This window comes from Haemaphysalis longicornis, unplaced genomic scaffold (genome assembly GCF_048455015.1).
Source record: "Haemaphysalis longicornis isolate Haplotype H1 unplaced genomic scaffold, Haemaphysalis longicornis Haplotype H1 scaffold_12, whole genome shotgun sequence".
NCBI classification, from domain to species: domain Eukaryota; kingdom Metazoa; phylum Arthropoda; class Arachnida; order Ixodida; family Ixodidae; genus Haemaphysalis; species Haemaphysalis longicornis.
In genome coordinates, this window is record NW_027526225.1 from 103,411,038 (window position 1) to 103,435,099 (window position 24,062).

General features: G+C 47.3%; 1 protein-coding gene across 1 annotated transcript in view; it reads right to left on the minus strand.

The window, feature by feature from the left end:
- The window catches only part of LOC144163147 (receptor-type tyrosine-protein phosphatase S-like), a 137,642-nt gene that overhangs the window by 52,407 nt on the left and 61,173 nt on the right, over positions 1-24,062 (minus strand). The window contains exons 12-16 of the mRNA XM_077693972.1: positions 9,956-10,252; positions 8,961-9,251; positions 3,642-3,895; positions 3,105-3,180; positions 1,764-1,870 (exon numbers count right to left, since the gene is read on the minus strand). Of these exons, the coding sequence (XP_077550098.1) occupies positions 1,764-1,870; positions 3,105-3,180; positions 3,642-3,895; positions 8,961-9,251; positions 9,956-10,252 (1,025 nt within the window). The remainder of the gene's footprint in view (positions 1-1,763; positions 1,871-3,104; positions 3,181-3,641; positions 3,896-8,960; positions 9,252-9,955; positions 10,253-24,062) is intronic.

Sequence of the window (24,062 nt, forward strand, 5' to 3'; positions counted from 1 at the left end):
TATTGACTTCGCTGACTCTTCTCCCGCCTTCAAGAGGCCTTATATTTTCCTACTGGCATACCAGTCAGCGAGGCGTCGCATGTGCGCTTGTGCAGCGCTTGTGTGAAGCGACCTTGACTTGGAGCTAGATACAGTGTACAAACTAACCAAGTAAAGAAGGGCAAATTCTACCATTCACAAGCGTGTCCTGGCTTCGTTTCAACTGAGCGAACGAATTGCGACGACCCGTCGGCGGCCGGCGGACGAAACGCTGGGCCGACTGACTCTGTCTGAAGGCCGGGGAGCCGTGCAGTAGCGCAGCCAATTGCCAGCTTATCCCCTCCGGACGTCACACGAGAACGCCGCAGAAAATGGGCGAGCGTAAAGAGAGGAGGACAGCATTTTCGAATTAATTTTTCTACTAAATAAAATCGCGTAAACGCGCCAAGGGTGGTCGAAACATGGCCTGGGGACTCCGGACTACAATTTGCGAAAGTAATCCCGCAATGTTTACCTATCACTTCAGTGTCCCTTTAAGTTTTGAGGTGCCAGGCCGTCCTGTCGGCGTGTAGTCGCGCGTCTCCACTTCTATCTGTGCTATCGCTTCTTCGGTGATGAGTGCTGCTGCTAGAAAGCGAAAAGTTGCGCCTTTTCAAAAATAGCGCACAATTTTAAATGCCGTTTTCGCTGGCGAGAAAGAAGAATGTTGCCGCATTCTCTCAACAATCTTGAGTGCCGCAAAAAGCATCCCATTCGCAAAAGGCACTCTTTCAGCATAAGTTTGGTTCTTGTAATGGGTTAAGGCACCAAAATGTGTCACACCGCCGACGTGATACATAAGTTATGTTCGCTAATACGGGGTAAGTGGCTTTGCTCATTTGGAGCGCCGTGTAGTGCTTAAGCTCGTGCGAAAACAACAGGCGTAACTCGCGCAGTTTTTCGCTATAAAATAAATCTATGAAGGGTGAGTTCACCTTCACTGATTTCTAACATTTTGGCTTTGTTTCTGATTCATTCCTGCGATCCCTAAATCAAAACCTACATGTAACGAAAACCTGAATTTAACGAAAAATTGCGAACTTTTGTCAACTCCATTACATCCTGGTTTAACTGTAATCTGCGTAGAGTGCATGCAAACATTCCCGTTATCTTGACGTTACTAGCCAATGCCGGCATACTGAAGAACTGGTGTTCATAAGAAATGTCACAGACTTCAATGCAATCAAGTAGAATGCAGCGCTATGTTACGCGGTTTGAACAATGCTCCTTCTAATGCTGCAGGGAGCGTGCAATTAAACTGGGCCATTGCAGTGCATTACACAAAAACGGAAAGCTGAGCATTTGAAGTGCCGAAGCGACACCAAGGTTATGATGTATACTGAGGTTCAAGAACTGAGGATCTATTTGAACTCCCTAAGGTTCTTTGAAGTGAACCCAATGTTGTGTAAAGAAGCGCTCCTGTCCTTTGCTTCCATAGTGTGTTAAACGATCCTCTGCACGCACTGCTTGGTGTAGCTTGTGAGAGCAGCATCTTGAGACAGCAGTTATCACAGAACCTTTCACACCAGCTTTCTAGCAAGCACATATACATCAAGCATTTGCATTCCATAGAAAAATCATTGGCTGGCTGGCTTAAACCCCTGCCTGAAAAAAAACTAGTCTTTCCTGCCGCAAAAAAAGTTTTTTCTTTATCCATGCAGAATGTCCAGAAGGTTTATTTTTCTTTCTTAGGCTGTCCATAGGCCAAGCAGAATGCACAAGCAAGTCAGACTTCAAGTGCGCACCTTGTAGCCTAGAATGACACCGTTGGACAGCTTTGGCTCCTTCCAGGCCACGACGACGGCAGTTTCTTGTCGGTCTTTCTGATAAACCTGAGACGGTGGTCCAGGTTCTGAGGATGGCAACAGGGAAATAATCACGTTTGTCTGACAAGAAATGCCTGCACAATATGATCACGTCTTAATTCCTCGCGACTCTTCTCGCAGTGTGGCAAAACTGCACCAGGGGCGTCAAAGTTCCCTATTAAATACTGGTCACTTAAAATGTCTTCTTTAAGACTATGAGTTTCAATAGGAAAAAACTAGTAGTAATATTTTTTCACTAGGGTACTAAAGAATAATGTGCGCTATTTTTTAAAGCAAATAACATATCGTAACAGCTGCTTCTCTTTCAGAGGATGAATACACTGAATAAATCGTTGTATCTGTACATAAGCTGGCTGATAATGATGACATTGATGATGATTTCCCCCATTCATCCCATACCTCACACATGACTGCCTGTCAAGGTTTTTGTGTGCCTTTGTTTCGTTTTTTTTTATTTTAAAGTTCGTCGCAATTATCTTTGCAGATTTCCAGTATTTTTTTTACTACGTACTTTTGTAGGTTGCAAAACACAAAATTGTGGCTGAGCTGATACAAGGATTTGATTAAAGAAACGGCTGTTTAAGACCTGCGTATTGTTTTTCATAATATGCTGTGTTGACTTATGTTTAGCTGAGCATAATTCATCTGTTGCTAAGACGGACCTTCAAAATACGTATACTTTTTCCAGTCTACACACTATGTGTAGATGCCCCCTGGACAGCCCTTGTGTGCTTTTCCCACTAGACCCATGTTTCTTTCCATGATTATTCGCAAGTCCAATGACCAAAAAAGAAATTCATTGACAGATTTGCAATGGGCGTTTTAGTGATATGAATACGATATCATTACACCATGTTGTCTCTCAGACCTCCGAAGACAGACAGTGCTCTAGGTAAAGACATTTGGGGACAAATTCTGTCGAAAATGAGATTTTCAATACGTGGGAGAGCAAGTTATAGTGGTCCGAATTGGTTCACAGCGTGTCGCTCTAATCAATTGCGCACCCCGATCACACCTCCCAAGTGCTGTTGAAAGTGCTGTTCCACGCAGCCACTGGTCATAACAAAAATTGTTCCTGTGTCTACGAGAATACAGCCCCTTGCCACGTGTACATATCCTGCACCAGTACCCTTTCTTCACACAATCCCAGAAGCTCACCGGGAAAGTGGCGCGACCTGGTCAGGCATTTAAAACCTGGCATTTGAAGACTGCCTCAAGAGCACATGTTAAACATGGGTGGAAAAAACCACAGCGACTTACTTGACTCTCGTGTTTTAGCTGTTATCATGTTGCTTCGTTCACTCCATTGCAGCACATCCTTATTCTTGGCTATTACCTTTATTGGAAGGCGTGTAAGAGAAATAGAACCCATTTCAGTTGGAATGCCATTTACCCTCTCAAATAACAGCAAGCATTCTAATCATGAGTACTTTTAAAGACGTTTCCGCATGAAAAACGTAAGCCCCTTTCAGTAGCAATGGCTCTTTTTTCTCTCATTCACTCAAACAAACCATATCATAACAGCTAAAACCATTTTATTAAGTTCAAATTTGTAAAAGTAAAATAACTAAATTCTTAAATGAAGGTCCGGAAACCTTCACATCTGAAGTGGGTGTCTAGCAGAAAAACGAGATAAAGCAAGTGACAAATTGTCTTTCAGTTCATTCTTCTTTGTTGCACCTAATTTTCCATAGAGCAAAGCTAAAATAGGCCGTCTAAACAAGTTTGCACGTCAAAATCATTTTCCCCTTTAGCCCCAACAATTAGCCCCAATACAAGTTCCTGTTATGCTCTTACAAGCACTTGGTATGCCTTGTTGGGAAGCAAGGGAGACAGGACGGCGCAGTGGTGACCGGCCGGGACTTTGCTGTCACAACTAGCGTTCCCTGGCGTTAGAGAGAAATTTCTGGGTTGCACGTCCTCTTCGACCGGTTTGACGCGGACGATGTAACGCTCGAGTTCACCATTGGGCGGGTATGGGGGCAGCCAGCTGACGAGCAGCTGCTGGCTGCTGTGATTGTAGACGGTCAGGTTGGTCGGAGGTGGAGGCGCTGGTAAGGGCAGAAAAAGTCAGTTCAGACAAATGAGGCACTGTTACTCTGTTAACGGTCAGAGAAAACAATTCAGAGCTAGAAAGCGGACTTCTGGGGTGGTATTCTCACGTTTTCTCCGTTTTTTGTCCGTTTAAAAAGAGTCCGTTTTGAGCAAGCCCTCATTGGCTAAAAGCGAACACCCGGATGTGACGCCATGCAAGCACGGAGGAGCTATGAGCCACCAGAGTTACTTGATATAGGTGTTGCGAAACTCCCCGTAGGCCCCATGCATCCAAACGTGGCCCTGCGATTGGTCCACTGATTTGGATCTTGTTTTACAGGGGCGCCATCTGTTGGTGACAAAATAAACTATACAACTTGCTTCGCCGCTCGACGAGCTGTATGTAAAATGGTATTTGAGTGCTTACGTAAATTTGTTATGCCAAATGAGCCCAATGGGTTCAACTATGCAAGTGTTTTTTATACATACGAAGCAAGAGCAGTAAAAAGAAATGCGACCGTTTGGTCAACCGTCGCTTGCGCACTGTCGTCGGCTGCGCGTCCTTTTCAGTCTTCTGGTGGCAATAAAATAAATTGGAAGTCCCCTTTACGGCTTTAAGCAAGCTGAAAATGATTAGAGCCACCTGATCGTCTACTGGATCATTTTTGGCATACAATGTGCTGTAAGCCAAACGATCGCTGCAAATGGAGTACTTCAGGTCGCACCTATGTTGTCCGGAGTGCCCGCACAAGCGCTAATTTGTCGAGGCAGTTGCGCGGACGCAGAAACAATCCAAACCTAAAAACCGGAGTTAACATAGCAATGAATAACTTATTATAGGAGGAGGAGGAATAAACTTTAATTGAATCCCAATCCCAAGCATAAAAATAAAGAATTATTCCTTTTAAAAGAAAATTTAACGTTAAATTTTCAGTTTGAATATATAGCTTGTTTTTTTGGATAGTTCGTGCTGCGGCCGCAGTGGCGCCAGCGTACGCATGATCCAAAGCAGGGGGGTCCAGGTGCAGGGCGTTTTTTGAGGCGGAGTTTCGCAACTGCCTGCATCAAAGAGCTCTGATGAGCCACAGCTTCTCGGAGCAGACGATTTGGAGCAGACGATTTTTCGTCTCCTTCATGTTGGTTCGCTGGCGGAACAATAAACACATAAAAGATCGTTTAAAAAAGGTTTAGTTGTTTAAAATGTGTTTGCAAGAACAGTTGCGCGAAAGTCAATCCAAAGCCCACCCACAAGGGAGAGTACGTCCCAATAAAACGGACGCAAAACGGACGTTTTCAAAACGGACAAACACGAGAATACCGCTCCTCGTATAATCCTGCGTCAGCACGGTCCGTATGTTTCGTAATACCTCATTACACCATCTCTGCCAATGAGAAGAAGTTTTAAAATGACAAAGACGGAAACCACGTGAAGCGCAAATAAACAAATAAAAATTCTTCGGGGCACTTAAGTCTGCTTACATGCTTTGAAGGTGAAAGTTTGGTGGTACTAATTAAAAACTTCTCTACAGGCACATCGTATTTGAGTCTATTTCTACAATTTTGTATCTTTGTACTTTGGCACGAGTTTCGTACTCCAACCGGCTTCTTTTCAGCTACATCGTGGATGCGTCTCTTTCTTCGCTTTCGTTTCTTCGCCTTACGGCGGAAATTCTGTGCGCTACAGCTTCCCAAGAATCAAGGCTCTGCGCAGCTGGTGAGCACCTGTCCTACTCACGTGCCATTATGTTCGGGTATCCCGTGGTGCGCCCTATACTACAATCTTAAGCGTTTTCGAATTCATAGTTTTGTGAATTTTGTGAAGCTGACCTATCAGACCCTCAAAGCTCCCAACTCCCAAAAGTGGCTATGTGCTACAATGAAAGGAGCAGCAACATCTGTTTCCCCATTTCCAACTGTGGAGACAGCAAAGTTGGTAGCACAGTGGGCAGCTACAGCGGGGATACATGTTTAAAAGCAATCGTCAGATTTGCATCACATGAATATAAAATACAATCGTTACAAGCCAGTGCCGCCTGCAATCGTTGTAGCTGTAATGCCCAGAAGAACCTGAATTAAATCACATAGTATTGCACCTGTTTTTGTTTATTCTTATCAGCGGCGGCCATTTTATTGACTAGACAACTATAACAGCAACACCAACAACGGCTGTTTTTTACCCTAAATTACCTATGTGGCACATTCCGTTTATTGTGATAACTACGTAGTAGTGGTGGAGATTTTGGTGCAGTGTGGGGTGTTTTACAATTATTAAGGCAAAATCATTTGCCCTATTCTGAAAAAAAGCAACGTTGTTGTTAGCAATGCTGTACAGCATTTGCGCGCACACTGTTCACTGTTTGTCCCACTCATAAAAACTCCAAAAATCTCTTACGCGGGCATGTCAGAGTAGCACTTAGTGTTCTTGTACTTTAAAAAAACTAATGTGAAAATAAGAGGCAAAATTATTATTGACTACAATTATTACTTTTTTGAAGGTGACTGCTTGATTGATTGCAGCCGATCGAGTCAAACTGGTGCGAAAGAGAGAGAGAATAACTATTTGCGAGGCTCAGTCCTAGCGAGCGTCGCTTAGGTTAGGGGGGCGCGCCAGGTCATATAAGGCATCGATGTGACACTTTGCCGTTAAAAAGAAAGAAAAACTTCAAATTTTGGGGGTTTAGTGCAATGAAGCTATAGACCCCTTGGCTATGAGGTGCGCAATATTCGGAGGCTCCTGGTTAACTTTGGCCACTTGGGGATCTTCACCATGCACCTAAATCCCAAAAGACGGGCTTTTTTGCTTTTCTCCTCCATCTAAAAAGTGGCTGTGACGGCCGGGAATCGAACCCACATCCTTTGGCTCAGGAGGTCAACGCCTCAGCCACGGAACCACCACAGTGGCTATTCTGTAATTAAAAGATATGTATGTTTGCGCATGGGGTCCACCCATCTAAGACAGGCATCAACATGACCTATGCAAACGTGCTCCACACACTAAACTTTTTTACACCCTTTTTGGCCGAAAAGGGTGTAAAAATCTTGTCCCATGGCTAACACCCTTAAAATGTGTTTTGGCAAAAAAAGGGTGTATGGATGAAAAAAGGGTGTTGAGCTCAACACCTTTAAAAAGGGGTGTTGAGGATTCTCAAGACCCTAAAAAAGGGTGTTGAGTCTCACACCCTTTTTTTGAGGTGATGGCATGCGCAGAGGCAATGTCAAACGGCGGAGTGCGCAGCATTCAACACAAACAGCCAATACATACAAGTTACAGTTGGAACACGGGATGCAAGCGGTACAGGGAGTGCATACTTACTTAGCAATACATGTGCTGTTCTTGCTTTTATACCCAGCAGAGGAAAGCCCCCAGATGGAGTCGGTGGGCTTGTCGCAAAAAACTGATATTTTAGCGCTAATTTTGGAAGTATGAATTTTACTACGAGAATATACAAATCAACACGTGGATTTGCAAAAACTTTTTAATTACTCGGTAGTTTTTCTGATCCGTAACTGATAGAATTTTATTAAATACCATACAAATCTTCCCTACCACCTCAACACCCTTCAAAAAGGGTGTTCATAATTTCAACACCCTTTTTCCCAGAAGGGTGTGGAGCTACAAATTAGGGTGTTCGAAACTAAGAAAAAGGGCGTGAAGAAAAAAAGGGTGTAAGAAAAGACCGCCAACGAAGAAAAAAGGTGGAGAGACCTACAATTTTGGAGGCATTTTGTACCTGTTTACACGGGTGGACTGAACATTCTCTACAAGCGGGCGGGGGGAGGGGTTGTACCTCACGATGTTTACAGCTATATGAATTGGCATAATTTATTACCAGTGAAGCTCTTTAAGCTTCAGGAGGTAGTTTCTGTGGCATTAGCAAAAAATACAAACAAAAAGAACTGGGGCATCTGTAAAGGGTGCACCACCGCAGATAGGGTATTATAACAGTGAAGTCGGCTTTCGAGCTTGTTAGAGTGTGAGCTCAAGGGGCGTATGCGTATGCGCACCTCTTACTGTACCATTTCAAAGGTACAAGTCTTTTTTGGATTCTAAAAGGTAAAAAATTCGCGCAGCTTGCAATAGTGGTGCAAGGCTGGAGAAACAGCAACGCTGGGGGCCGACCTACCTTGTTTCCCTCTTGGATATCCTGGAAATGTGGCGGGGGGGAGGAGGGGGGGGGAAGGGGGGCACACTGGAACAGCCTTGTAAAATCCGGTTAAATTTGGCCTCATCCCTGAGCGGTCATCCTGGCTTAGCAAGAACATTGTAAAGCTTAGCAAACATAACAAAACTTAGCAACACCGGAAGAAACTAGGTCGCCCCCAGCTCCGCTGTTCTTTTTTTTGCAACTGAACATCTATTTCACACCGTTTCAACAACCTACAGAAAGCCAAGCGTGTTGCAGGTGGTAAACAGCCTTTTCGCCACACGACTACAGTCTTCTTAATTTTGAAGGTTCAAATTGGTGTTTCACGTGCCAAAGCTAAACTTGGGGCATGTGGTGCACCGAATAAGTAAACGAGTGATCATTGCATAAGAGCAATTATTTTTTTTTGCGTTTGGAAATTTCTTGCGAGTAGAGGAGTATATGAGGGGATGTCTTCTTCTTTACAGTGCTATAAAGCATCCGAACATGGCCTTATTCAATGAACAGCTGAACACCTTTTCCACACCCTTTCAACACCCTAAGAAAAACCAAGGGTGTTGAAGTTGATCAACACCCTTTTTTTTAAACAAAAAGGGCGTAGAGCTAGAAAAAGGGTGTTGAGACTCAAGAAGAAGGGTGTAAAGGCCTCCCAACACCCTTTTTTTACCTATGCTACACCCTTTTTGGCTAAAAGGGTGTAAAAAAGTTTAGTGTGCACCAGGAACGCAGAAATCGCACCACTGACAGCTCACGCTGCAAAATTTCCATGCATGACGAAACCCGTGTGGCAAGTTTTGCATGACACCGTGGGGATCTAAGCGTGTCGTCAACATTAAGCCTCAAAGCCTCTCACTCACGAGATGAGGTGTAAACACTAAGAAGGCTTTCCAGAATGCAAACAAAACCAGGTTTTAAAAAAAGCCGCGCTCAAACATACCAGCAGGCAAAGTCGTGAATGTGACGTTGGTACCCGGTCCAGTGCCCACACTGTTCTTGGCAGAAATGCTGACTGTGTATTTGGTGAATGGCGTGAGGTCATTCATGGTCACGCTGTTTATCTTCACCTCTGATGAGACCGCATTCGGCTCCCAATCGGCCGTGGACGAGCGTACGAGTCGGTAGCCGGTGATGACGCCGTTAGCCAGTCGGCAGTCGGGCTCCCACCATGACAACTGCACCCGTCGGTAGCCTACTTGAGCTTTCGCAAGGCGTGGTTGGCCCTCAGGAACTTGAAAAAAATTTTTCAACAGTTTTTATAAAACCTGGTAAAAGCACTTGCCCAATAATTCAATAAAGGCCGAGAAAACAGCACAGTAAACAAGGCTTCAAACAATTAATGACCTGTCACTGATAGGGCCTCGAGGCTTGTTTTGCCAGGTACAAAATCTACCCTGTATTAAGTATACTTTTCCTCGAGGGCTAAATGCTCGAAGCGCTTGTGAAAAGCAAGTCCGTGATCTGACTTCCCATTCGACTCCTCCCATTGGCGAGTAGTGGGATGACCTACCACAGCATACATTAGGGGGGCAAAACCACAATATGATTATTGATTCCATTCCTACACAGGGAAACTTAAACAGTTCTGACCCCTACAATAAAGTGCATGATCTTATTTTTTCTAATGAACATCAGTAAAGCTTCAGCAAAGTTGCTCATACGGAGTAAAGACCTCCCATTTCTTTATCTTTATTTTGCAGAATATCATTGTGGTTTGTGGAGACCATTTCACTATGTTTGTTATGGAAAGTCTCCTGCACGGAGAAGTATTTATTCAAACAAGTTCATTCCAACTAGTTGAACCCAGTAGACTACTATCGCGTCATTTTAACTAGCATCACCCCTGTGGTCAGTCATCAACCCTAATAGCAGCCACATTCTTATTTGAAAATGTTTTCAAAGAGCTCAAAAAGAAGAAACCAAGAGACAACAAACCCTCCTCATAGGTGGCCCCGTCTAAGGCCGTCCATGGCCCATCAGCGATTGTTGTGGCCGATATCAGGACTCTGTACGCTGCACCAGCCGCCAAGTTCTTGACTTCAAAAGACGTCACGTTGGCTGCCACAGATGCATTGACTATCAACACAACTTCGAGCTCAGGGCATTTCCGCTGGTAGAGGAGAAAATTGTAGGACCGCAGGTTTCCGTTGGTGAGTGTGGGTGGAAACCATTGGAACTTGTACACCTTTGGCGATCTCCGCTCCGCAGAAATGCTGTGCACGTTACCTGTGGCTGATGCACGAGAATACAACAAAAATAAACGGTCAGGTAGAGATAAAAAATCAGAGAAATGAAATTCAGGGCAGGCCAATGTTACTTTTTGTCAATTTCGGTTCAATGATTGCGCTCCAAAACGTAGCGGCCCTGGGAAAACACTCCTCCACTCACTTTTTCCCTCCCCGGCTCTCGTCGTAGCGACAACCATCCTATATGACGATAATGGTCACAGCTGCCGCTGCTGCTGTAAGGCAAGGCGAGCGCGCGCGTCTCACGTTGCGGGAAAATTCGCGCCTGTGCTTTCTCGGACATTACAATGCAGAAAAAGAGACGCCAAAAACCAGGGCGAATCGGAACACGAAGTTTTTTGTATCGTGGTAGTTAACGGTGAGAAACGTTTTCGTGTGCCGTGAAGGTGAGCTGGAAAATATAACTTGTGTCGTGCGAGCGCCGCGATTGACGACAACTCTACATTGTATTGTGCATTGGTGTTTCTTACAACACGTTGCATTCGCGGACTTAGCGCGAATAAAGTGTTCAAGTGAGATTTGCGCTGCTGTCTTTATTGCCCAACAGGTGTGCACTGGCCTGCCCTGGCTGCGTTAGCTGCGCACGGGTGGGGCCCAACGGAGGCAGCGGTGGCCGGGCGGGGAGAGGAGGGGGCAGAATCAAAGGCCCGAACAGGGCGATTACATCACCTCTTACCCTATCGACTGCATCTTCTCGTAAGGCTGCCATGACAATTATAACGCTTCCCAGGCCAACAAGGCGGCAGCGTTGTTACGGCAATCACTAAGCACTAATGTTTCCCCAGGATCACCAGGGGAGGATTCGGCGCTAGTACTGGAATTACCCCGGACGCTGGGTTGAAGGCTAAGAGGCGGCCTCCTGTTCAGGGTTTGCTTCTTCTTCGCGTTCGCGTTCGCATCTGCATCCCAGAAAAGCGTACCCGTGAATTCTCAACGCATCGCATGAATTGGTGGTACCCACCGCTACAATCTACGTTGTTACAAAGCAGACGCAGCATGTATGTTGTTTCTGCCGTTGTAGGCACGTCTGGAGGCTCCTCCCCGTCCGCATGATCAGCTGCGTCGTCCACAGCTATCTTATGCGCCAGACAGCATTAATTCCGGTAACGGGAACGCGTAGTCCGCGTAAACTTGCACTTCACGACCGCGTTCGGCGAGTAGTGGGAGTAATCATTCGAACGGGGACCTTATCAGCTGCCTGCAGCGGACTTTGCCTTGTGTCCTCTCTGCCAGTATTTTGAGACTTCCGTGGTCCTCCGAAAAAACGTTTTGAGATAAAGCGGGCAAATGCGTAGCGCCTATGGGAGGTAAACACGGTGAGAAAAAGTTTCGAGAAGATATTTTGAGATATAGCAGAGTTCGAGTTAACGAGGGATTAATTTAACGGACAGGCACTAGAAATGTTCTTCCCTTCCCCTTCTTGACTGCGCATGAAGCAAAAGCGGCGGGGCGCACATTCTATGCTGCAAAAAGTTTACTGTTTTTTACGTTCCTACTTGGAACGAAAATACCAAAAGCCTTCTTCTGGGATACCCCTACCGTTGATGCGTGTACTGTCGTTAGTGGGCTTATTTTATTAACCTACTCTGTCGCAGGCACTTGGTAAGAAAGTGTGTACTGAAAACGAAGTGCCAAGTCTGCGGGACCAACTACTGCTTCCTGCATGCCAGGGGACGATGCCGCTGTGTTTACTACCTCTTGTAATTTGGGGGGACTTCCGAATCCTTCCGCACATTTTTTAAAGTTTATAAGCGATCTCTAGGACGTTTTTACCGGTTGCTTCAGCGACAAGGAGCTCCACCATGACAGCGTTATGGATGTGCTGCAGCCCTTATTCACAACAAACACCTTAACGGCGTTGGTTGCGACCAGCACGTGATACCTTGACCGCAAATTTGGTTTGGTTCTGTATACATTGCGACACGGATTCATTTCTACATAAAATGTTTAAACAAGTTCCGTGATTACATGCGGAGGTGGGAGCAACACCTTAAACTTAGCCGTCGCTAATGATCGAGGGCGAGTTATGAAAATGCGTTGACCAAAAATGTCAATTTAAATATCCATGTTACCGTGATTCCTAAACCTTTACATGTGTAGACTTTGTGCATGATTTCCCGCGTTACATTTCATTTGCTGGGCTATTGAAAATGAAAACAAAATGTGTATTTGTTCCAGTTCCGTTTATTTGAACCTCCATGTTAGCCTTCTTGAACCTTTACCTCTATAGTAGACGTGTTATATTTCATTTTTGTCGCGGTCAATGTATCTTCTGATCTATGTTTTGCATTTGTTTTATGTGCGTGTAATTGTACTCTCAGCATACTTGCGAATTAAATTTGTGTTATTCTGATTCAACTCCTTTCTTTATCGAATCAGGTGAAAGGTGGTGCCATTAATAGAACGTTGCGGGAATAGTTCTATGAAAGACGGTCATTGGTACAACTGAGCTAACTGAGATAACCACTCTAAAAAGATATCTCGCTTGCGCGTGTCATTTTCTGTTCGGCCACCACGGTGACCCGTAATTATCCCAAGCGGGCCACTGCTTAAATACTGCTATAATAACAACTCACGCAATAAAAAACAAACGCAACAACTTATGATAGTAACCCACATAACTGCAGTCCGAGTGTAAATTGCAAGACAATAACTAAGAAATTTTTCTGAGAAGCTATCATCCCAGTCCTCATATTTTTTCGTGTCATGTCCATCAAGCAACCCAATAAGGACACAATCATAACGCAATGATGAACTGGTTCATATTTGTCAATTCAACGCAAAATACTTTTTTATGGTACATTGGAATAGCGAAAATGTCGCTGCAATTACTTTATTTAAGATCCGTTACGAATGCTGCACTGAAGGAAAATCCGTAATTTTCCTTGTTGTCGAGCGGGAAAGGCAAAACTAACGCAAAATGAGCTGCAGCGTTTATTTTTCATTTCTTTACTCACAGTCCACTGTACCTACAGTACATTTCAGCAATTGGACGACCCGCAGAAAAAATTTTTAGCGCTCCACGCGTAAAGCGTTTCCTGGCCCGGTTTCCTCCCCGCCGCTTTCGCTTTCAATGGTCGTTGACTACAGCGCCGCCGCTATTTTCTGCGCGAAACGAGTACCTCTCCGGGCGGCCGGTCGGGCCACTCTAAAACTTCTAGTTCACTCTATCGGCGGCGGCGGCGGCGGCGCAGAGCTGCTCCCCACGAAATACTCGAAATTGCCACTGGCGCCACCTCGGGGCTTTGAAAGAAACTTTGTCAGCGATGACCCCTTCGGCCTCTCATTGGCTGTGGCCCCACGACAATCGCAACAATGGCACGACTGCATCTGGCTTGGCAGTCGCACTTCGTGAGCCTCCTCCGACCAGCGAACATCGCCAAAACCGGTCCTAACGATCAGTCATATCCATCAGTCGCATGCGAATCGCGTGCACCAGTCGTCCGTGTGTCTCGCGCTTTATTTACCGAGAAATTGAACTGTTAAGCCAAAATTTCAATTCTCCCGCTAAATCATGTGTTTTCGTTACGGCGACAATGACGCTTTAAGAGCACGGCCTTAAAACTAAGGATAGCCTGCTGACCAGGGCTGATACCATTTTACAGACGGTTGTTTGGTTTTCTTGTTTAACTCCCACTTTCTCATTGACGGCGCTGTAATACTGCTGAAGTGCCAGTATTCGCACTTTGCTTCTGGCCGGACTTCTATAGCTGCCGTATTTTTATTCGGATTAATGCCAAGGAGGTTTAAAAAGTCAAGCATTTCCCAAGTAAGAGGGAAGATGGCAAAGTACGAATGCCCGAGTTTGCCCGAAGTTACCCGAAGTTACCCGATTTGATCCGGAGGGGCGCTATGTTAAAGTCTTTGGCATTCGCACGTTACGTACCTCTCACTTGGGAAATGCTTGGGAATGCGCCCTCGAGCGTCGGAATGCGGAGCCGACGAGCGAGCGCCCTCACGCGGACGGAATGCGAAGCGAACCGGCACAGCGGCGCGCCGCCCGCAGCTAAGCCGAGCAGGAGACCGTTGCTACGCCGAGACCGTTGCTACGCACGCTCTCTCTCCTCCTCCGCGCCGTTGCTAGGGGAGAGGGGGAGCGCGGACGGCGGGAGAGACGCGCGCGAAGGCGCAGTACCGGCGAGGGGGAGATGTCACGCGAGGGGGAGAGGCACGCGCCGAGGATGAGTGCAAACCTAGCGGGGGGAGAGGCGCGCCAGCTGCAGAGCACGTGATGTCACGGCGCGAGGGGGAGGGGGGAGCAGACGGCAAAGGCGCCAGCGCGCGGTCACGTGGAGTGTGACGTCACGGTGTGAGGAGCGGTGCGGAGCCGGTGCGGGGCGCGCGCAGCCACGGCGCGGGAGGGCGGAGCGCGCGCAGTCACGTGGGGTGTGACGTCGCTGCGCCGTTGCTACAGACGCTCCCCTCCGCTCCTCGCGCCGTTGCTAGGGGAGAGGAGGAGGCGCACTGCGGATGGCGGAAGGTTCGGGGTCGCTTATAAAGTACATTAAAAAACTTCTGGAGTGGAAGCCGCGCCCCGATGTTGAAGGCGGCAGCCGCCATATTGCTCCAGGCAGAAAACGTGAAAGCGGCCATTTGGGGCCACGCAGCCGTTGCGGTGTTTGCGGTTGTTCTCCACTATTCTTGTGTTAAAACGCTTCTGAACGCTGCGGTGAACTCGCGTGTCGCCTTCGGCACGCGAGTCGTGCGAATAGTGCGAAGCAGAAGTCTAGAATCATTCTGATGAGTAAGTACGCGCGAAACAACCTTCAATCGCTTGTTCCATTCAGCGCGCTATCTAACTCGAGGACCCCAGGCACAGTTGCAACGGGAACGCTCTGTACGAACTTTTTTATCTGGCAATACAAGGTGAAATATGTTTTTGTGTTGGCATCCCAGGTTCCCGAATGACAATACGCTGCGTGAGACTCGGAAAGATGGCTGGATGCCTAAGAATGCGCACGTTATTTTCTCGGAGCACTTTGAAGTTAGCTGCTTTGCGACGACGCGCCAAATAACGCTGCGACAAGGGGATGCATTCCTACCGTTTCTCCGCCTTTCCACGCACATATACGCCTAAACCTGCAGTGCCCCAGCCATTGGGAAATGATTCCGATCGGTTACACCCATCGGATGGACTTTTGGAAAAGCCTCTCGCCTTTTGTCGGTGCATTAGTGCCATCAGAAGTTGTGACACCGAAAGGGCATGGTTGCACATTCCGCGGCGAATGCTGCCCTGAGATGCTGTCCAGTGAGCTGCCAGCAGCTGTGAAAGCTAATGGTGAGCCGTGTAAACATGCCCTAGCTGAAGATCTGCCGCAATGTGGAAAATGCAAGAGAAAAAAATCGTTACGTGCGAGTAGCGAGCGCACCTTATCGTAAAGATGTCGACAATGGCCTATGACCAAGCATTATTCCCTCAGTTGGAGCCTCATCGATCCACTCAGCAACCGAAATTAACGCTTTGTCAAAGAAGATTGCCAGTCTGTATATATATAAAGGTGGAGTTTCACCAATTTTTAAAAGAAATAAACCCGGAAACTCGCATAGCGCGGTACGAACGCAGCTTACAAGGAGCAATTTTTACAAATCTGTAAATGACACATGGAGATCATAGTAGCGGAAAACTGGCCAACTGGTCCGACTTTGTATTCTTTTGTATGTTTCTGCTCGGCTTGGTTGTTAAGGGCCCGTGTTTTATTAATGTTCCTAGTTTCCTGCTGGACTGCATTGTGATGTTAGGCAGCTCTCGTAGGATTTGTTGCTTTTTTATCCATGCATAGAAGACAATACGGCCTATGCTTTTTCCCGATATTTTTGTTTTCGCATATTAATATAACGATACAATGCGCGAACGGCGTAGACGAAAAAAGGCCGAAAGACGGAGGAGACAGAAGAAGGAATGCACCGAGCAGAAAATTTAGGAGAGTGTTCTGACACCGAAACACACCTCACCCCTCTCGGGCTACGCCCCTAAAGCCTGAGATAAAATAAAAATTTATTTACCACTTTATCTGTTCCACAGTGCACCTCGCGTCGGGAATGTTGCGAGCGAATACGCACATACGCGAATAACCCTAGCTCATATATTATTGCGTAAAAAACTTCGCCGTGTACTATGGATAGGTTATATAACATAACAAAAGAAATGTGGGCAAAATCAACTACACCGACTGTCCTGTTTTATGCTGAAACGCCTCCGCGAATTCTCGCTCATTACGTTGCCAGCGCACACGCAGCGCTGGCTCTTGACAGGAGCAAGATGGCCGCCAACCGGCTTCCCCGGCTTCACCCGCTCGCGTTGGCGTGTATAGGGGATCTCCATTCCAGAAGTTCTATAGGTGCGGAGTCCGTCCGCATCCGTGCGCATAGCATTTACCATCGCAAGAAATCACAGAGTCAAACGGCTTACTCCCTCGCCTGTAACGGTGCGGAGTACCTTAGGACCTCGCAATGTCCGTCCGCGTCCATCCGTGCGCACACCACCATCGAGCGAAAATCAAGCGAAATTCGCTTTAGGCCGTGAGTTGCAGCTTAATTTAAGGAATAATCAAGGTGCAACTCACGGCTCAAATCGAATGACGGTCGGGGCGCAAATCGGATGTCACTCGGGGCGCAACTTGGATGCAATTTCGAGTCCCCGTACTCCGCACCCTCGCCATCATCCACGGAGTGGAGATGCTGCCTATTTTTTTCAACCTCCTTGGTTAATAATAATCGTTTCCTAAAGCATAAGCAATGACTTGAAAAATATGGTAACGTAAGTTACCATGCACTTATGTCAGTTGGTCAATGTTGTGTCAGACAGGTCCAACACGTCCGACGGTGGCAAAGTGCCGCGCTAACTGCACCAGTGTTGATGTGTTCGTTCGTAACTCTGATTGTTCACCCCACCGTTCTTACTGCTATAAAAAGAAAGTGCCCTAAATGTAAGTGTAAATAGCTCGTTCAGCAAGCTTATAAATAAGCCTTGCCTAATTTGCATTTGCTTTTGCCAGCCTTAGCTAATCGCACAGCTGGGCACAAGACATCATAGGTTCTGTTGCGGGAAATGAGCTAGTGGGTCGCATGGCCATTCCCTTTTTCCTAATTATACAGCTTATCTGAGCGAAGTTTACGTTAAAAGGGGTGTCAGTGTGGTTCTAACGAGGCAATCTTTCGAAAAAACCAAACTTGTGCTTTGTCTGCATGGCAACTTTAAGATGATGGAAGAAAACTGTTTACTCTACACAAAGCCCACAGCCACTCGATCTTCCCCTTTTTGGTGGGGCCTGCTGAATGCTCCTCTCTACCTGTGAGAGCGATAGTTCCCTTTCACTCAGCCACGTCGCCTGTGGCGCTGGGTATTGGTGACATGGTGGCAGTTCGGAAGCGATAGCAGCCGTGGCGGAAAGTTTCTGGATCAGGTGGTTTGGGTAAATGAGAGGAATAATGCATTGTTTTCCCGTACTGGATGTGGTTCAACATGCTGTAGTACATGCCTCGGAACATGCCCGTGCTTGTTTGGTAGTTGTTCGTGACAATACGGATAATGAGAAACCCCGCCTCCTCAACAGCTTTCAGCATTTCGGGCGTCAGGTTGTGCAGCTGGTCATATTTCAGTTTGCTGGTAAAAAATACCCTACGGGGATAACGTAAGCCATGGAAAGCCCGTGCATAACAAAGGAGCTTGTTGGCTATCTCAGTGCCACCACTGATTCGATGTTCACAGTCGATATCAACAATCGTGAAAATTCCGTCAACTCGACGATCATAAATTACTTTTTGCTGTATTGACATCTCACCAATAGTGAGGCTGCAGTATGGCTCTTTTTCTAACCGCAAGGTTTGTCTTTCCACTTGCAGCCATTTCTTTGTTGAACTCCTTAAACCAGTCTCTCATGTAGAAGTCCCGAGGAGCTTTTTTAGCATGCTTCGACACGGCAGCATCAGCAGTTTTTTTTTCCCACACATGATTGTAACCTTTACAGGATGTCGACACACATTCCGCTAGTGTGGGCTCTTGCCAATTCGGCCACACCTTATAATAGTTGATAATCGTTCCGTGACAAATTTCGCATTCCTATTTCCTCCTTGCGCGACTTCTGAAAGGGCCTTTAGAGCTTGCACAGCTCTGTTGACCTCATATTTGTGAACTTTTTTCTGAATTTACCACAGGTTTTCTGAAGTTTTTGCAAGCGCTCGTTCAGTCTCTGCTGTTTCACTTGAAGGCGAGGTGCATTCATTTTTGTATTTGCAATATATGCGACCAGTTGAAATGTCGTGTGGCGGTCTTCAGTTTTTAATCCACTTTTCACGTCTTCCTCACCAAGGTATATTTTCTTGCAGCTAGTATTCAATGTGTGTGCGGTCAGCCTCAGGGTCTTCTAGACGGATATGTTTTGCTTTTCTTGCACAAACTAAATTTTCTCTGCCGCTCCCCTGAATTTTGCTCGCTTGCGTGCACTCGTTACATGGGGCACAGAGCAGTTTTTCGCTCCTTGGAATGAGTCGGGAGCATGTAGGTTGGTATAGGACGGAAACTGACTCGGCACAACTGCAACCATGCCCTTTCGGTGTCACAACTTCTGATGGCACTAATGCACCGACAAAAGGCGAGAGGCTTTTCCAAAAGTCCATCCGATGGGTGTAACCGATCGGAATCATTTCCCAATGGCTGGGGCACTGCAGGTTTAGGCGTATATGTGCGTGGAAAGGCGGAGAAACGGTAGGAATGCATCCCCTTGTCGCAGCGTTATTTGGCGCGTCGTCGCAAAGCAGCTAACTTCAAAGTGCTCCGAGAAAATAACGTGCGCATTCTTAGGCATCCAGCCATCTTTCCGAGTCTCACGCAGCGTATTGTCATTCGGGAACCTGGGATGCCAACACAAAAACATATTTCACCTTGTATTGCCAGATAAAAAAGTTCGTACAGAGCGTTCCCGTTGCAACTGTGCCTGGGGTCCTCGAGTTAGATAGCGCGCTGAATGGAACAAGCGATTGAAGGTTGTTTCGCGCGTACTTACTCATCAGAATGATTCTAGACTTCTGCTTCGCACTATTCGCACGACTCGCGTGCCGAAGGCGACACGCGAGTTCACCGCAGCGTTCAGAAGCGTTTTAACACAAGAATAGTGGAGAACAACCGCAAACACCGCAACGGCTGCGTGGCCCCAAATGGCCGCTTTCACGTTTTCTGCCTGGAGCAATATGGCGGCTGCCGCCTTCAACATCGGGGCGCGGCTTCCACTCCAGAAGTTTTTTAATGTACTTTATAAGCGACCCCGAACCTTCCGCCATCCGCAGTGCGCCTCCTCCTCTCCCCTAGCAACGGCGCGAGGAGCGGAGGGGAGCGTCTGTAGCAACGGCGCAGCGACGTCACACCCCACGTGACTGCGCGCGCTCCGCCCTCCCGCGCCGTGGCTGCGCGCGCCCCGCACCGGCTCCGCACCGCTCCTCACACCGTGACGTCACACTCCACGTGACCGCGCGCTGGCGCCTTTGCCGTCTGCTCCCCCCTCCCCCTCGCGCCGTGACATCACGTGCTCTGCAGCTGGCGCGCCTCTCCCCCCGCTAGGTTTGCACTCATCCTCGGCGCGTGCCTCTCCCCCTCGCGTGACATCTCCCCCTCGCCGGTACTGCGCCTTCGCGCGCGTCTCTCCCGCCGTCCGCGCTCCCCCTCTCCCCTAGCAACGGCGCGGAGGAGGAGAGAGAGCGTGCGTAGCAACGGTCTCGGCGTAGCAACGGTCTCCTGCTCGGCTTAGCTGCGGGCGGCGCGCCGCTGTGCCGGTTCGCTTCGCATTCCGTCCGCGTGAGGGCGCTCGCTCGTCGGCTCCGCATTCCGACGCTCGAGGGCGCATTCCCAAGCATTTCCCAAGTGAGAGGTACGTAACGTGCGAATGCCAAAGACTTTAACATAGCGCCCCTCCGGATCAAATCGGGTAACTTCGGGTAACTTCGGGCAAACTCGGGCATTCGTACTTTGCCATCTTCCCTCTTACTTGGGAAATGCTTGACTTTTTAAACCTCCTTGGCATTAATCCGAATAAAAATACGGCAGCTATAGAAGTCCGGCCAGAAGCAAAGTGCGAATACTGGCACTTCAGCAGTATTACAGCGCCGTCAATGAGAAAGTGGGAGTTAAACAAGAAAACCAAACAACCGTCTGTAAAATGGTATCAGCCCTGGTCAGCAGGCTATCCTTAGTTTTAAGGCCGTGCTCTTAAAGCGTCATTGTCGCCGTAACGAAAACACATGATTTAGCGGGAGAATTGAAATTTTGGCTTAACAGTTCAATTTCTCGGTAAATAAAGCGCGAGACACACGGACGACTGGTGCACGCGATTCGCATGCGACTGATGGATATGACTGATCGTTAGGACCGGTTTTGGCGATGTTCGCTGGTCGGAGGAGGCTCACGAAGTGCGACTGCCAAGCCAGATGCAGTCGTGCCATTGTTGCGATTGTCGTGGGGCCACAGCCAATGAGAGGCCGAAGGGGTCATCGCTGACAAAGTTTCTTTCAAAGCCCCGAGGTGGCGCCAGTGGCAATTTCGAGTATTTCGTGGGGAGCAGCTCTGCGCCGCCGCCGCCGCCGCCGATAGAGTGAACTAGAAGTTTTAGAGTGGCCCGACCGGCCGCCCGGAGAGGTACTCGTTTCGCGCAGAAAATAGCGGCGGCGCTGTAGTCAACGACCATTGAAAGCGAAAGCGGCGGGGAGGAAACCGGGCCAGGAAACGCTTTACGCGTGGAGCGCTAAAAATTTTTTCTGCGGGTCGTCCAATTGCTGAAATGTACTGTAGGTACAGTGGACTGTGAGTAACGAAATGAAAAATAAACGCTGCAGCTCATTTTGCGTTAGTTTTGCCTTTCCCGCTCGACAACAAGGAAAATTACGGATTTTCCTTCAGTGCAGCATTCGTAACGGATCTTAAATAAAGTAATTGCAGCGACATTTTCGCTATTCCAATGTACCATAAAAAAGTATTTTGCGTTGAATTGACAAATATGAACCAGTTCATCATTGCGTTATGATTGTGTCCTTATTGGGTTGCTTGATGGACATGACACGAAAAAATATGAGGACTGGGATGATAGCTTCTCAGAAAAATTTCTTAGTTATTGTCTTGCAATTTACGCTCGGACTGCAGTTATGTGGGTTACTATCATAAGTTGTTGCGTTTGTTTTTTATTGCGTGAGTTGTTATTATAGCAGTATTTAAGCAGTGGCCCGCTTGGGATAATTACGGGTCACCGTGGTGGCCGAACAGAAAATGACACGCGCAAGCGAGATATCTTTTTAGAGTGGTTATCTCAGTTAGCTCAGTTGTACCAATGACCGTCTTTCATAGAACTATTCCCGCAACGTTCTATTAATGGCACCACCTTTCACCTGATTCGATCAAGAAAGGAGTTGAATCAGATTAACACAAATTTAATTCGCAAGTATGCTGAGAGTACAATTACACGCACATAAAACAAATGCAAAACATAGATCAGAAGATATATTGACCGCGACAAAAATGAAATATAACACGTCTACTATAGAGGTAAAGGTTCAAGAAGGCTAACATGGAGGTTCAAATAAACGGAACTGGAACAAATACACATTTTGTTTTCATTTTCAATAGCCCAGCAAATGAAATGTAACGCGGGAAATCATGCACAAAGTCTACACATGTAAAGGTTTAGGAATCACGGTAACATGGATATTTAAATTGACATTTTTGGTCAACGCATTTTCATAACTCGCCCTCGATCATTAGCGACGGCTAAGTTTAAGGTGTTGCTCCCACCTCCGCATGTAATCACGGAACTTGTTTAAACATTTTATGTAGAAATGAATCCGTGTCGCAATGTATACAGAACCAAACCAAATTTGCGGTCAAGGTATCACGTGCTGGTCGCAACCAACGCCGTTAAGGTGTTTGTTGTGAATAAGGGCTGCAGCACATCCATAACGCTGTCACGGTGGAGCTCCTTGTCGCTGAAGCAACCGGTAAAAACGTCCTAGAGATCGCTTATAAACTTTAAAAAATGTGCGGAAGGATTCGGAAGTCCCTTCCAAATTACAAGAGGTAGTAAACACAGCGGCATCGTCTTCTGGCATGCAGGAAGCAGTAGTTGGTCCCGCAGACTTGGCACTTCGTTTTCAGTACACACTTTCTTACCAAGTGCCTGCGACAGAGTAGGTTAATAAAATAAGCCTACTAACGACAGTACACGCATCAACGTTAGGGGTATCCCAGAAGAAGGCTTTTGGTATTTTCGTTCCAAGTAGGAACGTAAAAAACAGTAAACTTTTTGCAGCATAGAATGTGCGCCCCGCCGCTTTTGCTTCATGCGCAGTCAAGAAGGGGAAGGGAAGAACATTTCTAGTGCCTGTCCGTTAAATTAATCCCTCGTTAACTCGAACTCTGCTATATCTCAAAATATCTTCTCGAAACTTTTTCTCACCGTGTTTACCTCCCATAGGCGCTACGCATTTGCCCGCTTTATCTCAAAACGTTTTTTCGGAGGACCACGGAAGTCTCAAAATACTGGCAGAGAGGACACAAGGCAAAGTCCGCTGCAGGCAGCTGATAAGGTCCCCGTTCGAATGATTACTCCCACTACTCGCCGAACGCGGTCGTGAAGTGCAAGTTTACGCGGACTACGCGTTCCCGTTACCGGAATTAATGCTGTCTGGCGCATAAGATAGCTGTGGACGACGCAGCTGATCATGCGGACGGGGAGGAGCCTCCAGACGTGCCTACAACGGCAGAAACAACATACATGCTGCGTCTGCTTTGTAACAACGTAGATTGTAGCGGTGGGGACCACCAATTCATGCGATGCGTTGAGAATTCTCGGGTACGCTTTTCTGGGATGCAGATGCGAACGCGAATCAGCCGAGCGCAATACAGCTGTGTCTTTATTCTGCAATAATAAAAGTTTCTTTTTCCTGCGAATTATTTTGCCTTTATTACGAAATCTCCCCTGTGCAATAGTGCTTTTGTTAGCAGCACTATATATATAGCTGTTATTTCAGGGACCTGGCTACAAATTTTCTGAATTTGATTTAACTCGAAACTCCGCGCTTATCTGAAAATTTTCAGCTAATTTTACGACTTTGAGTTAACGAGAGATTACTGTATATCAACAATTAACGTTTTCAGAAAACGCATACAAAATGAGAAAGTATCGTTGGGGCGGGGGGGGGGGGGAGGGAGGAGGGGTGGTCGATAATTTTATGGCGGGTCATACAAGTTTAAAGTTTGCTCAAGCGGAGTCATAACGTTTCTGCGTCTACTTTCTAAATCAGCTGACCAAAGGCGCAGGTTCGATTCCCGGCCACGGTGGCTGCTTTTGTGATGGAGGATAAAACCGAAAAACGCCCGTGTCTTCGAGATTTCGGCGCACGTTAAAGATCCCCAGGTGGTCAAAATTAATCCGGAGCCCTCCAGTAGCGCTTGCCTCATCGCCTGTGTAGCGCCGGCGCGTTAAACCTCATAATCCAAAATAAATCAGCTTCGTAAGCGCAAAACACCGCAGCGAGCAACGCAAATATTGCCGCGCGCAGGCTGGGAGCTGGTGCCGGGGAGCGCCGGCTGGTCAGTTGTTGACGACAGCAGCGCCGCTGCTATACCGCTTTTATTTTCTGCGCGAAAGTCGACCCGGCGGAGCAATGGGAGAGGCCGCCGCTCGGGCCACTCTAAAACTTCTAGTACACTCTACCGCCGACCCGTGCGCTGTCCCCCTGGTAGACACATGTTGCCAGCGGTACCTACAGCATGGACGAGCGGAATCACGGGTGCTAAATGTTCGCACCACGCTGTACTG